At 43.7% G+C, this 15,168-nt stretch overlaps 1 protein-coding gene across 5 annotated transcripts in view; it reads left to right on the top strand.

Moving 5' to 3' along the window:
- The window catches only part of MAP7 (microtubule associated protein 7), a 296,620-nt gene that overhangs the window by 89,476 nt on the left and 191,976 nt on the right, over positions 1-15,168 (top strand). Inside the window, exon 1 of one of the 5 annotated variants that reach the window (XM_073627343.1) lies at positions 2,878-3,126. The exons of the other annotated variants lie outside the window; for them this stretch is intronic. Coding sequence (XP_073483444.1) covers positions 3,111-3,126 — 16 coding nt within the window. The 5' untranslated portion in view covers positions 2,878-3,110. Of the gene's footprint in view, positions 1-2,877; positions 3,127-15,168 lie in introns of those variants that run through there. 5 annotated transcript variants of the gene reach the window in all.

Here is a 15,168-nt window from a genome sequence, read left to right as displayed (position 1 = left end):
TTGTTATAGTGTCAGGATGAGTGAAGCGCATTAATTTATTATTACATTGTTGCTATATAAAATGAAATTGTTCAACTCTCCATAATGCAAAATAAATGGGAGCCCCGAGCGTGTCACTTGCCACCGTCGCCTGCCACCAGATGCGGATTGTCACTTGCCACATGTTGCTTGTTGTCACTTGCCTGCCGCCAGATGCAGATTGTCACTTGCCACGTCACCTGCCACATGTTGCGGATTGTCACTTGCCACGTCACCTGCCACACGTTGCTGGTTGTCACTTGCCACCTCACCTGCCACACATTGCGGACTGTCACCTGCCACCAGTTGCAGACTGTCTCTTGCTGCTAAGGTGGGGATTGTCTTTTGCTGTGTCCCAGAGTCAGGCAGCAGAGAGATGATGTAATCTCTCAGCTGCCTGCACAGTGAGGGAGGGCAGCGAGAGATGATGTTGGTTTCCCTTACAAAATCTGTTTCCCCTGGCTCTCGGCTGAGATTGGAACTCCGCCCCTCCAGCCCTCTGCACCGCTGCTCCTCCTACTCTCCCCCTAATGCACGGGGGCGGTAGAAGAATGATTAGCATTTGGGGGAGAGTAGGAGGAGCAGCGGTGCAGAGGGCTGGAGGGGTGGAGTTCCGATCTCAGCCAAGACCGAGAGCCAGGGGAAACAGATTTTGTTGGGGAAACCAATCTCGGCACAACACCAGGCTGCCCGCTCTCTGGCCTGCCCGCTCTCTCACCCGCATCTAATTTCTCGGGGGAGGGGGGAAATTTCCACGTTGCCGCCCCCCCGGATCCGCCCCTGATTCTGACAGCGGTGGAAACTCTCCTTCCATCAGAATACACAGATTGGCACTGCATCTTATTGCCTACGGCACTGATTGGGTGCAAATATACTGACAGGGGTTGAACAGAAGTCAAGCAGTAAATGCTGAACTGGCTAAATTTCAATCCATGTATGGCAAGCTTGTGACATATAATCACTGGTGTAAATAGTCCTAGTTACAGAATAGTAGCAGTATTGAGAAATACATCATGAAAAAGTTCCCAACTATTCAACATATATGTAGCAATTTGCAAGCCATTAGCTCCCACTGCTGTCAATCACGGCTCACAGCCAGTGAGGAGGGTGTGAGGGGGGGCAGAGCCCAGTTCTGTGTGTCTTATGGACACACAAAGTGGGGCATGAGAGTGAGCATGCATGAGTGCCCCCATATAGCAAGCAGCTTGCCTTGAGGGCATTTGGAAAAGAGGAGGGGCCAGAAGCACCGGGGTACCCGAGAAGTGGAGGATAGGGGCTGCTCTGTGCAAAACCACTGCACAGAGCAGGTAAGTATAACATGTTTGTTATTTTTAAAAAAGAAAAATGCCTTTAAAGTGTTACTAAACCCAGTAATATAAAAATAGCTTATAAATCTTCTTTTTACATTAAAATACTGCCACTATATACCTTTTTGGATGATCTGTATACCACAGTTACATGATAAACTGCAGTTTATCCAATGCTGAGAGTTCAGGAAGGAGGAGATTTCCACTGCAGCCTGTATACACACCCACATGTGTGATGTCAATATCATGTGACTTGGTTAGCTCTGAGAGCAAGTAAATGTGCTCTCCAGCATAAAAGACACAACTGAGCATGTGCAGGTCGGCTACTCTGCCTGTGTTAGCTGACCTTCCCCAGATAGTGCAGGGAGGGGATAAAACAGCCTTTTTACACAATGCAGAGGATTAATCCCTTAGGTCCCACAGTGAGTATAACAACCATGCTATGCTGCATATACAGACTGATTTTACTGTTGTGGGTTTGGTAACACTTTAATATCACTTTAAGATCCTTTTTAACATAACATATTGGTAAGTTACTATTGGCTTACTATTGTGGGATATGACCATCAAGGAGGGCTACAAGTTCCAGCACAACCAGGACCATCACTAAGCGCTTATGACTCTTATAATATAGGAGTCCATACCAGTCGATGAGTGATAGGGGACACTGAAGGGGAGAACGATTTGCACTTTATTTAAAGAGACAGCACCTGGCACCATTAAAGATTGCACGATCGATCGTCACATGTTGAATGTATGAAGACACAAGGATATGGACTAATTTATGAATGTCACATGTTTTATTTATATAATATTTCATCTTTTTTTTCATTTTTTTTTCAATTGTTTATTGTATATCATTTTTTTCTGATTACCACAATTGTATATAAGCTGGGATTTATATAACAGTTATGAAACCAGGCAGCTCTTAAAACCAATATATGTAATTGTTTTGTGTATAGCATAAAGGGATGGGGGACAGTGCCATATAGATGAATAAAATGACAATGACTTTGGGAGCTTACTCAGTTTCTGTGCTTCTTGACTGAAAGCAGGATCTTTGCCATATGTGATGATTCTCAACCTCCTAAGCAAGTTCTATTGATCGTTTCATTGTGTCTCTTCCATCACATTGTTAGGATTCATGGCAAAGCCTGTTGGAAATTATAGTCCAAAAGGTGACATCTGAATTCCTTTTAGGTTAGCATGCAGGATTTACTATTTACTCACCAATCTTTTGATTAAATGTTATGCCTTATGTTGGTGTTTTATAGACAATGGATATTTTCAGAGACATTGTTTCAGGAGGCCTAAGTCAGGCAAAGGATTTTCTGTTGCTGTGACTTGTCGAGCTGTTCTCTTGAGGAATTAGGCCACGAGGGGAAGCAGCTGCCAGCACCAGTGACCAGTTTGCTTTGGGCTTAGCATAAGATAAGCAGCTCAACACATTGACGCAGCATTTCAGAGAAGGTGATCAGAGGCGCCCCTGTCCCCTCCCCAAGCCTCTAATCTCTTGCTGTGGAAGTGACCAGCTCCATTTTGGCCAGTCTGGAAGTGTAGTGTGATGACACGGTCACCTAGCTAACATGTGGCTACAGGTTTTCCCACTGACCTGTTTCTCTTGACCTATGTGAAGGCTTGGAAATGGAATTACCCCGTTATTAAAGATTTTCTAGATTGTTCTACTGTGGAAGATGTAACGATTATGATCTGTGGAAGTGACACGTAGTAGATGTCTAAGAACAGTTCTGGAATCTCTTATGGCTCGGCAGTCACTCCTAATCAATGACTGAAAAGATGGGTAAGATCTGAAATGTGCTGCTATTTTGATTTATAGCTTTAATGTAGTGGCTCTGTCTGTAACAAGTGGTTGAAATATCATTATGGTTTATTGTGTGTTCACTGTAAAGATTTCTAGCATCCTGGGGTCTAATTTTATTATTTTTTGAATGATTTGTCCTTCAATATTGTTTACATTGTTAAAAACTGTACTTGGTAATAAATAAATGAGCTGTTGGCTGTTTAATTTAATGGAAGACGTCTGATGGGTTAGTTCGTATATAGAATGGTATCCCTTAATGTCAACATAGTAAAATTTCTAATTTGTTTTCAGTGAGAAAACTTTACAAACAGCGACCTTCCTAGTTAAGTAGTAATTAAAACAGCTAGCCCTCCTTTCTGTTCAGCAATTGAATAAATAGCCATAGTGTTTTACTCTATTATTTGAAAGCAGTGCAATATTTGGAGTTTTACGTCCTGAAATGTGTGGTCCATGAAAATTGGGACTTTTTTCTTCTCTATTGCCTTCAAGCTGGGTAGCTCAACCCATATGATCAGCACCATCATTTAGAATATGTTGTAGATGTGTGGCACAGCATTGTGAAAGTATATAATATAATAATGTGAGTTAATTTTGTGGTGTTTTAGTTGCGTTACTTGATGATTGACTTTTTGAGATAATTAGCCAGTTAGGGGCTCATATCAGGATTGTAGGGCATGTGCATGATTGTTGCTAGTTTAATAGTAGAGCAAGCATCTTGGGCATATGTTGGAATGTGTGTATGTTTGTAGAAGTTACCTATAGCAACTGGGTTTCAGCAGTTTATATTAGTCAATGGTTTGGATTAGCTGGGTTGCAATTTTTAGTGGTGTTTAACCACTTGCTTACTGGGCACTTAAATCTCCTGTCCAGACCAATTTTCAGCTTTCATTGCTAATGCACTTTGAATGACAATTGTGCAGTCATGCAACACTATACCCAAATGAAATTTTTATGATTTTTTTCCCCACAAATAGAGCTTTCTTTTGGTGGAATTTGATCACCTCTGCGGTTTTTATTTTTTGTTAAAAAAATCTAAATTAAAACGGATTTAAAAAAAAATGTTTTATATATTTTTATATTTTGTTATAAAATTTTGCAAACAGGTAATTTTACTCCTTCATTGATGTACGCTGATGAGGTGGCAGTGATGGGCACTGATGGGTGGCAGTAATGGGCACTGATCGCCACTGGTTGGTTACACTGATAGGCAGCACTGCTAGGTGGCACTGATTGGCACCACTGGTGTGCATTGATAGGTGGCACTTGTGGGCATTGATAGGTGGCACTCATGGGCATTGATAGGTGGGCACTGTGGGCACTGGCAGGTGGCAATGACAGGTGGTACTGGCAGGGGGTACTGGTGGGCACAGATGAGGCAGAATTGCCTCTTCCTCTTCGGGACCGATGTCCCTTGCACATAAGCCGGTGATCGGCTTTTTTTCCTCCTCATGCTGTCAGAGTGAGGAGAAAAAAAAGATTACCAAGCTTTTGTTTACATCATGTGATCAGCTGTCATTGGCTGACGGCTGATCACGTGGTAAGGGGCCGTGATCGGCCCCTTACTCGGATCTGTGATCACCTGAGTCTCAGTGATCACAGCGCGCGCCCTGCAGGGAGCGTGCAAAGGGGAGGCCGTCATATGACGGCCTCCCGGAAATTCAAGTCTGCGCTGTGGCCCTCATTCGGCTATAGCGCAGACGCCAAGTGGTAAATAAGGATTTTTTATCTGACTCTGTTTTATAATATATACAATATTACATTTTATTGGGTATGCCCACTAGTTTTAAAAACCATGTGTTTTAGCCTTTTCTACTAGTACTTTTGTATGATCATTGTTTTGTAATGTCTAGAAGTTGCTATAATGATTTGTTTTACATATTTCATCGCTGTATGCACCATGTCCCTATGTTGAGGTTTTGTACTTGTCAGCATTAGTGGATAGCTAGCTACATGTTCCTTTTATGTCTCTGGTTCTTACATTTTCAAAATATTTCATATTTGACTTGACAGGCTATATGGTTAGGTGTAGTTTCTTGCCAGTTTCCCCTTCCTTCTGCCATGTCATAGCCCTCTCCTATCCTGGGAGTCCCTAATTACTGTCTGTGCTGACACAGCTCCTCAGCCCCTCCCCTCTCCTTCCCTTCTTACAAAATTTCTTATGTAGCTGCTGGGCGGAAGTGAAGGGGAATACTACAGAGTATAAACTGGTAATATGGGGTTTGCGATTGCTGGCTTTCTTTTATAGATAAAAGATCCAGTGCTTTCATTCTTCTCCTGCTCTATATCATAGGCGTGTGCAGAGCTAATAACTACATGCACTGGCGATTCCCACTACTACCTGGGCTTCCCCCTGCCCCGCAGTGCTGCTGGCTTCCCTCCTCTCCCTGCAGCTGCTGCGGGGAATGTTTCAGGATGGAGAGTGGGGGAGGGGGCTGGTAAATGTCATTTACCAGTGCCTTCCTTTTCTAAATGAACAGTGAACACACTCCCTCACTGTGTTCATTCATAACTGAAGCATAGTAAACTGTGTTTACTATGCCTAAGTTTGTGAATGAACAAGAAGCCGCTCAGCACAGAGCACTTCCTATTCATTCATTGTCCCGTGCAGCTGAGGCTGCAGAGAAAGGCATTTGTATTTGAGCTTTGGGGTGCACAGCCTAATCCAATAGGCTGCGCACACCTGTGATCTATAATTTTTATTTTATTTTTTGGATCTCTCTACTAACCACTACAAACTACATAGGTAGGATGCATACACTTGACATAGTCCAGTACGGGTCTTTTTTTTCTTTTTTTTTTTTCTTTTTATATCTGCACCTCACGTGACAGCCAACAGCTGTTCCACCCTGCTTTTTACTGTATTCATGGCCGATTGCTTGGGAAAGGAGAAAATGTTAAGAAGATTAGCATGAAATTCTTGGTGTGCTATAGTGGATTTGTGCTTCTCAGAGACTCTATGGTATTTGTAGGCCTTTCTGTTGTCATTCTTTTCTGTAAATTATTTAAGGGAATGCCTTTACACAGCAAAATGTATGTTAAAACAACAAAATAGTTGTTATTGTATTTTTATTTCTATGTAGGTGTGAAAGACATTGTGTACCGTCATATTCAGATTACCAAAATAATTCATAATAAAACAACTCAAAGTAGAGTTGTATTGGTGGCGCATTTAGCCATTTTGATATATCCAGATAAACCAAGCATCTTTGCAAATGTGAGAATTTTTCCTTTTAGTTTTTTTGAGTTATGATAACATGCTCATTTCAGTGTAAACATTGTGTTGTCTAGATTTAATTAGTCTGCTGTCTACATTGTAATTGCAGAGCATAGCTTAGAACAACAAGGCAGCCATCATCATAAATGATACTACCTATGTTGTGATGCACCACTGGAAGAAACCAGCCTGCATTATCCATTCAGCTACTACTGTGAGGAGGATACGTGTCTGCAGACCAGGACTGATGATAAGGCATCAGATTCTGCTTAGGCTCAGTTCACACTACTGCAATGCCACTTTGATGCGATTTACAGTGTGATTATGTGGTGTGAATTTAATGCTACTTTGCATAATCTATGGGGCCAAGTCGCACTGTAAATTGCACCAAAGTAGTGCAGGGACCCTTTCCAAAATTCTAGCATTGATTAGAACAGGCACCACTAAAAACATTGAGATTTTCCTTATCATACGATTCTGTGTGACTTAAGTCATCAGAAGTTGCACTAATATGATAACTGCAGTCAAACACTCAAGGATAGGGGGTATCCTAATAGTCACAGAAAACGTCAAGAGAAGAGGGCGCACTAGCAGCTTGTATAACAGTGCAAATTTGCTGTCCCCTCAAAATAACAACACACAGCCATTATGTCTAAACCGTTGGCAACAAAAGTGAGTACACCCCTGAGTGAAAATGTCCAAATTGGGCCGAAAGTGTCAATATTTTGTGTGGCCACTATTATTTTCCAGCACTGATTTAACCCTTTTGGGCATGGAGTTCACCAGAGCTTCACAGGTTGCCACTGGAGTCCTCTTCCACTCCTCCATGACGACATCACGAAGCTGGTGAATGTTAGAGACTTTGCGCTCCTCCACCTTCCATTTGAGGATGCCCCACAGATGCTCAACTGGGTTTAGGTCTGGAGACACCAAAGGGAGGGGATCATGTTCTGCTTCAGTATGTCACAGTACATGTTGGCATTCACGGTTCCCTCAATGAACTGTAGCTCCCCAGTGCCGGCAGCACTCATGCAGCCCCAGACCATGACACTCCCACCACCATGCTTGACTGTAGGCAAGACACACTTGCCTTTGTACTCCTAACCTGGTTGCCGCCACACACGTTTGACACCATCTGAACAAAATACGTTTACCTTGGTCTCATAAGTCCACAGGACACAGTTCCAGTAATCTATGTCCTTAGTCTGTTTGTCTTCAGCAAACTGTTTGCAGGCTTTCTTTTGCATCATCTTTAGAAGAGGCTTCCTTCTGAGACGACAGCCATGCAGACCAATTAGTTGCAGTGTGCAGCGTATGGTCTAAGCACTGACAGGCTGACCCCCCACCCCGTCAACCTCTGCAGCAATGCTGGCAGCACTCATAGTCTATTTCTCAAAGACAACCTCTGGATATGATGCTGAGCATGTGCACTCAATAGTCAACCATGGCGAGGCCTGTTCTGAGTGGAACCTGTCCTGTTAAACCACTGTATGGTCTTGGCCACTGTGCTGCAGCTCACTTTCAGGGTCTTGGCAATCTTCTTATAGCCTAGGCCATCTTTATGTAGAGCAACAATTTTTTTTTTTCAGATCCTCAGAGTTCTTTGCCATGAGGTGAATATGTTGAACTTCCAGTGACCAGTATGAGAGAGTGAGAGCGATAACACTAAATTTAACACACCTGCTCCCCATTCACACCTCAGACCTTGAAACACTAACGAGTCACATGACACCAGGGAGGGAAAATGGCTAATTGGGCCCAATTTGGACATTTTCACTTAGGGGTTTATGCACTTTTGTTGCCAGCGCTTTAGACATTAATGGCTGTGTGTGGAGTTATTTTGAGGGGACAGCAAATGTACACTGTTATACAAGCTGTACACTAACTACTTTACATTGTAGCAAGGTGTAATTTCTTCAGTGTTGTCGCATGAAAAGATATAATAAAATATTTACAAAAATGTGAGGGGTGTACGTGAGATACTGTAGGCCTCGTGCTTACTCAAAATAATTCCACAATCTGATGAAATTTCCATAGAAATAACCTTATACTCTAAATTCTGCCTTTAGGGCTTCTGCACATGACTGATTGAACTTTATGCCTCCTTTATGCCAAGAATTATTGGCAAAATAAAAAATGACATGTATGTTGCAGTCTGCATTAATACAACTGTTTTTTTTTTTCTTAGTTCACGCTATACTCTCTAACTTATTACCTGTTGATCCTGCCAGTAGATCCTTTACTTTTCCACTTTCTGTAACAAGCCAAGATGCCAAAAGTTTAGGTTACAGGGGTTGTTACAAACTAACACTGGCAGGATTGCTTATAATGGTCAGATTTTATTAATATGCTTTACACCTTTTTTCCCCCAAAAATTGCTGTAACTGCTTAAAATACGTTAGCTGTGTAATTGAGCTTTTTTTGTTTGTCATTTACTTAGAGTCCATTTAAAACTATAATGGCATATTCACACGCTACATTGTGATGCACACACTAAACATGTGTTATATTAATGCAGACCATTGATTTGATTGGGCTGCTTACACATCAAAATGGTGCAAGTGCCAGTCTAATAAAAGCTTCCTAGTTTTGTTATTGCATTGTTCTCCTGTCTGGACTCATCTTTGGGCATCCCCGTTAAGGTGCTAGACTGTGGAATTTTTGTATCCGATGTGTTTGTTCTGCATGGTCTTTGAGGGACAACATCTCTTTGGCTTGTTACTAGATTCTTTTTACCTAGGGCACTGCTGACAGAGCACCCAGCTTCCTCAGCAGAGAAAGCCTAAGGAATAGACTGCCAAGTCTTCTCCCTCTTACTGTTTAAAACATTACTTTTGTTTCCTCATTTCCTCGTCTAGCCCCTCCTAGTCAGGTTTCCAGTTTGCCTGGAAGGTCTGGCATTCAGAGTCTGCCAATTCCTCGGGCAATCATTCCTCAGAATGCAGGTGCTACCCACAGTGGTGAAGGATGTTTGGATAACTTGTATTTGCAACGATTGGGTGCTGGGGGTGAAGATGCATGTGTATAACTTGCAATTCTTACACTTAGTGGCAGGAGATGTCAGCCCAAGTAGCAGATCTACATTGAGTCCTCTGGCCTCCTAGATCAAGGTTTCATTACCACAGTTCCTCTGGTGAGTGTTTTTAAGGGGCTTTTTCTTCAGCTTGTTCAACATTCCCATACACAAAGTGTGCACAAGTTCTGAATGTCCTCATTAGAATCCAGGAATTCCTCTTGGAATCCACAATACACGTATTTGCCTCACCAGGAGAACGCCCCTTCTGTGGACATCAAGGCCGTGTACCTGTATGTTGTCATCTTTTCCAGCACATCTACATTTCTTACGTTTTGCTGTGGAGCTCCTTCTCTGCCTGTTGTTGGCCCTGCCCATCAGATTTTCATCTGCACCTTAGGTGTTCACCAAACTGTTAGCCACTGTAATACCCCTGTTGTGATCTCATGGCATACTTAGTCAACCTCCTGTTGAGGGAACAGTCAGCGTGGGCTTCTATTGGACAACATAACCTTAACTGTCTAAAAGTTGCAGCAGTTCGGGTATATTCTGAAACTTCAGAAATTGTCATGGAAACTGACTCATCATGTGGAGTATCTGAGTCTAGTCCTGGACACCACTCAGGTGAAGAACATTTCTTCCACAGGGAAATATTAGGATTTTTGCTGAGCCTTCCAGTTCGAGAGTAGTTTGACTCTTCTTTTTGAATAAGAGTAGCGGACCTAATGGTAACCTTTTGAGACCGTTCCATTTCCCAAATACACTCCAGACCTCTACAACACAACCTTTTGTTGCCATGGAACAAGTCTTTCAGGTCCCTAGACAGATTGTTTTGTTTGCATTGAGAACCAGGTTATCCCTGGCCTGGTGGCTCAGGAAGTCTGCTTTGGAGTCGGTAATTTCATTTATTTGAATGTCCAGAACAATCCTTTTGATCAATGCCAGTCTGTCAGGCTGGGAGCTATGGGCACCCTGTCGATGCAGGGGACTAGCTAATTTTGGAATATCATCTCCTGGTAAACATCCTGGAACTTTGAATGATTTGGCTGGAACTGTAGCATGGGCCCATCCTCTGCTGGTAGGTCATCTGATTTTGTTTCAGTCAGACAACGCCGTGGCATACATGCATCAACTATCAGGGAGGAATCAGATGTTTGATGTGGCAAAATAGGTCGTTTGTATTCAGTCCTAGGCAGAACATCATGTTCCTGCTTTTTCTGCCTAGGTATAGAAAATTGGCAGGTGGACTTTCTCAGCCAACAGGGTCTGGAGCCAAGGGAGTGGTCCCTATATCCAAAAAGTGTTCCAGGACCTGTGTTGCAGATGGGGGATACCAAAGGTGGACTCTCTGGCTTTCAGGTTCAACAAGAAACTGGACAGTTTTATCTCCAGGTACTTGGATCCTCTAGTGCAGGGGTCAGCAACCTTTTTCCACTTAAGGGCCGGATTCAATGTATGTGAATGCATGGAGGGCCGTATTGACCTGCTAATAAATTAAGATGATAATAATCCTAACATAACAGTACGGGTTTACCTCAGTGGGTAAGGTGCTTCACTAATACAAAGCCAGTTCACCCTGAGGGAGCATTTGCTTGGGGATTCGGATTTTACTGCCCCCTCCCCCATCCTGGGACCAAAGGGTGGCTGACGCCAGCCCTGTCAGCCAGCATGGTCTGGAGATGGGGTTCCTGTCCCTAGGGGAGATGGTCCCTGTTCACAGGGGAAAAGGGGTCCCTAATAGGGTCCCCCCCACTCCATAGACATGCTGGTAGGTTAATTAGCTGCTGTCTCAATTGGCCCTAATATATGAATGTGCGTTAGGGACCTTAGATTGTAAGCTCCTTGAGGGTAGGGACTGATGTGAACGTACAATGTATATGTAAAGCGCTGTGTAAATTAATGGCGCTATATAAGTACCTTAATAATAATAATAATAATTGCAGTGTCCTCTGTACCCCCATAGCAGTGTCCTCTGTCCCCTTTCACTTTACTCCCATAGTCTCCTCTGCCCCCTCCCCCCCATAGCAGTTTCCTGTGGCCCCCAAAGCAGCATCCTCTGTCCCCTGCACCACCCCCCACTGTAGTGTCCTCTGTACCCCCATAGTGTTCTCTGCACCCCCCACACACACACAAACACACACAGTGTAGCGAGAACTCTCCTGCCTTGCGCAGGTGTACAGCAGAGCAGAGATCGGCCGGTATCACAGGGCTGGATGAGGGCGGGAACTGCTGAAGTTTACTTTTCACATTAACAGGCTGGTGATTGGTTGCTAGGATCACCCGGCAACCAATCACCTACTGTTTAATGTGAAAAGTTAACTCCAGTAGTACCTGCCCCCATTCAGCCCTGTGATGCCGGCCCCTGTACAATGAAGGGGCGAAAATGTCCATGGGCTGGTGAATTCATCACTGGCACTGACAGGCTGGACACTTAGCGGTGGCTGGCCGTAGGTTGCCGACCCCTGCTCTAGTGGATGCTTTGGTGACTCTGTAAGATCAGTACAACCTGTCAGTGACCGCCCCCCCGTTTTACTTACCTGACCCCTCGAACTTGACCCATGGGGACGCACTGTCTCTCTGCCTGGGGTTCTCGGCTGTTGATTGGATAGATTGATAGCAGCGCAGCCATTGGCTCCCGCTGCTGTCAATCAAATCCAATGACGCAGGCGCCTGGGTCGAGTACTGCATTCAGCCTCTATGGACGCCGAATGCTGGACTCGGGAGCGTGCCCACAAGGTAACCCCCTCGGGGAAGCGCTTCTCCAAGGGGGTTATCGGATGTGGGGAAGAGGCGCGAGAGCCGCCGAGGGCCCCCGAAGAGTAAGTTCGGGCCACTCTGTGCAAATCGAGCTGCACAGTGGAGGTAAGTATGATATGTTTGCTGTTTTTTTTTTTTTTTTTTTTTTTTTTTAAATTTTACCTTTACAATCACTTTAAGCATTTGGCCCCTTCCACACAGGGCGGGCCCTGTTGGAGTCCGCCTGCTCAGCGGGTAATCTGTCCGCTGATCAAGTGGTTGGCTCGTCAGTGTCTGCTCCGCTTATGCAGAGCGGACACAGACACAGCCCCACTGTGCTCTATGGATGGTCGAATGTAAATGGACTGCCTGTCTGTTTACAGCTGACTGTTATCTGATCCACCAGACTGATTTGTTGGCAGATCGGATCAGATGTTGGCAGGTGTAAACGGACACATGTCCATGTACATCTGCCCATCCATAGAGGAGATTGGAGGGTCCAATGTCAGTTTTTCGGGCAGACACGATCGGTCCACTCTTGTGAAAGAGGCCTTACACATTTCAGTTTACATTGCAGATTATTAAACATTGGTTGAGTAAACATTAAAATGTGATTGAGTAAACAGACTGTGTAAATAGGCGATCATTTGGGTAGTTTGATTGGAGTGGGCACTGGCTCCATATCTGAGAATTTTGGGACCCGTGCAAACGCGTACTGGCAGATCAGTCTCTTCTCTTTTAAAGCGGTATTAAAGCGGAAGTAAACCCTGATGGGTTTTACTTCCTCTTTATTTCCCTGCAAAGGTAAAGCATAATGGGTTACTACTATGCATCACATACTAGCCAATTATGTGTCACTTACCGGAAACCGAAGCCTGCGATGTCACCCCTGCCCCCACTAGCAGCGAGCGTCCATCTTCACCCCTCTTGCTTCCGGGGCCGCGAACTCCGGCTCTGTGACTGGCTGGAGTTGCGTGACTTCACTCCCTGCATGCACTGTGGAGATTTAGAAGATATTTCCAGCACCTACAGGTAAGCCCTAATATAGGCTTACCTGTAGGTAAAAGTGGTTGTACAGGGTGTACAACCACTTTAAACCCAATGCACACATTTATTATATTGCAGCTTCCCAATCCTTAGACATATCTGCATTAGTTTTAGTTTTTTAGATTTTCTGGTTCCTATTTTCATCTGGCGATCCAGCCAGTAAGTCTGTGTTTTTCAAAATAAAGAGATCTCTTGCAGATGTATTAGGTTACAGGGATGAGACAAACCATTTAGCAGGGGCAGGGATGCTTACAATGGTCAGCTTTTATTTATTTATGTAAAACCTTTATCTCAAAAGGAAAAAAACGGTTTGCTGTAACTGCTTATAATGTGAGAGTTGGTGTTCAGCTTCAATTTGCTAGTGTATTCATATCTGCTAGTACATCTAACACTCCTCTTCCCCCAGACTGACAATACTGTTGCCCAAAGATGCCCCCTGTGCTCCTTCATCCAGAGCGGAGGCACTCTAATACAGGAGATGTGTTACTGTTCAGATCACCAGATGAAAACAGAGGGGAAAAAGTCTGGAAAAAAACAAAAAAACAAAACAAATGCAGCCATCACATCTAATGATTAATAAGCTGCAATACACTATATTTTTGGTATTTGTCTTTACCTTAAAGCAGTATTAAACCCAAGACCAGGGGTGTCTGTGCCATACATGAACATGCACACTTGGCCCACATAAACGTTCGTGCACGGATTGTTTGGCAAGTCATAACTTTGAAATTTCACCTTATGTCTGTGAACACCAGAACATCCAGAGTGAGTATATACTTCCCACTGATTTTTTTTCTATTAAAATTAGAAAATATTGTTTGATATTCAAGAATACTATTTATGTATGGCTTGCTGACCATATAAGCATGTGCCGCATTCTGTGATCAGAGGCATCCTAATCACTTGTCTTTCATTAGCTTCTTGTAAAGTAGGCGCAGTTCCATGCAAATGAGCAGTAAAGCTGCAGCAGCTGCCAGACTTCTATGTGTTTTGTGTTTGCCAGCAGTGTCAGACAACTGTACCAGTCACTCTGTGCTTTCACATAGACTTTGATCTCCTTGCAGCTTGTTCACTGAACAAGGGGGAAATATGTGTCTCATCAGTTATTGCCCGCTATTGTCATCTAGATTATTAATGTCCCTAGTAAACTGCATACTTGCATAGTAACCTTTCGAACAAATGACTTTGTTCATAGTGCCCTTCATAAAATATCAAAAAAAAAACATAGCTATAGTAAATAGCATTCAGTTGTATGTAGTCAAAATACCTTTACTATGCTAGTGTTAGATTTTAATACCTTGTATTGTATTGTGATTCTCTGAGGGGTTATTCACATTATTATTCTTATTGTAAATACAGGTACTTGTATAGCGCTGTCAATTTATGCAGTGCTTTACAGATATATATTGTACATTTGCGTCAGTCCCTGCCCTCAAGGAGCTTGCAATCTAAGGTCCCAACTCATATTTATACATAGACATACTAGTGCCAATTTAGACAAGAGCCGATTAACCTACCAGCATGTCTTTGTAGTGTGAGAGGAAACCGGAGTACCTGGAGAAAATCCATGCAGGCACAGGGAGAACATGCAAACTCCAGGCAGGTAGTGTCGTAGTTGGGATTTGAACCAACGACCCTAGTGCTGTCAGGAGGAAGTGCTTGTTATGCCGCATTTTAGCGTGCATTGTATTAAAGTGATACTAAGGTCTTGTGTGTTTTTTTTTTTTATATGTATGAAAATAACAAACATGTTATACTTACCTGCTCTGTGAAGTGGTTTTGCACAGAACAGCCCAGAGCCTCCTCTTCTTGGGTCCCTCTTCGCGGCTCCTGGCCCCTTCCTTTTGCCGAGTACCCCCAAAGCAAGCAGCTTGCAATGGGGGCAGTCGAGCCTCAGCTCTGTGTGTCCATTCAGACACGGAACGGTGGTTCTGCCCCACCCCCTCTCTCTCCTGACTTTAACAGCAGCGGGGGCCAATGGCGCCACCGCCGTGTCTCAACCAATCAGGAG

The sequence above is a fragment of the Aquarana catesbeiana genome, linkage group LG04 (genome assembly GCF_042186555.1).
Source record: "Aquarana catesbeiana isolate 2022-GZ linkage group LG04, ASM4218655v1, whole genome shotgun sequence".
Lineage (NCBI taxonomy): Eukaryota > Metazoa > Chordata > Amphibia > Anura > Ranidae > Aquarana > Aquarana catesbeiana.
The sequence above is the reverse complement of the archived record's forward strand: the minus strand, read 5'-3'. Positions and strand labels throughout refer to the sequence as shown.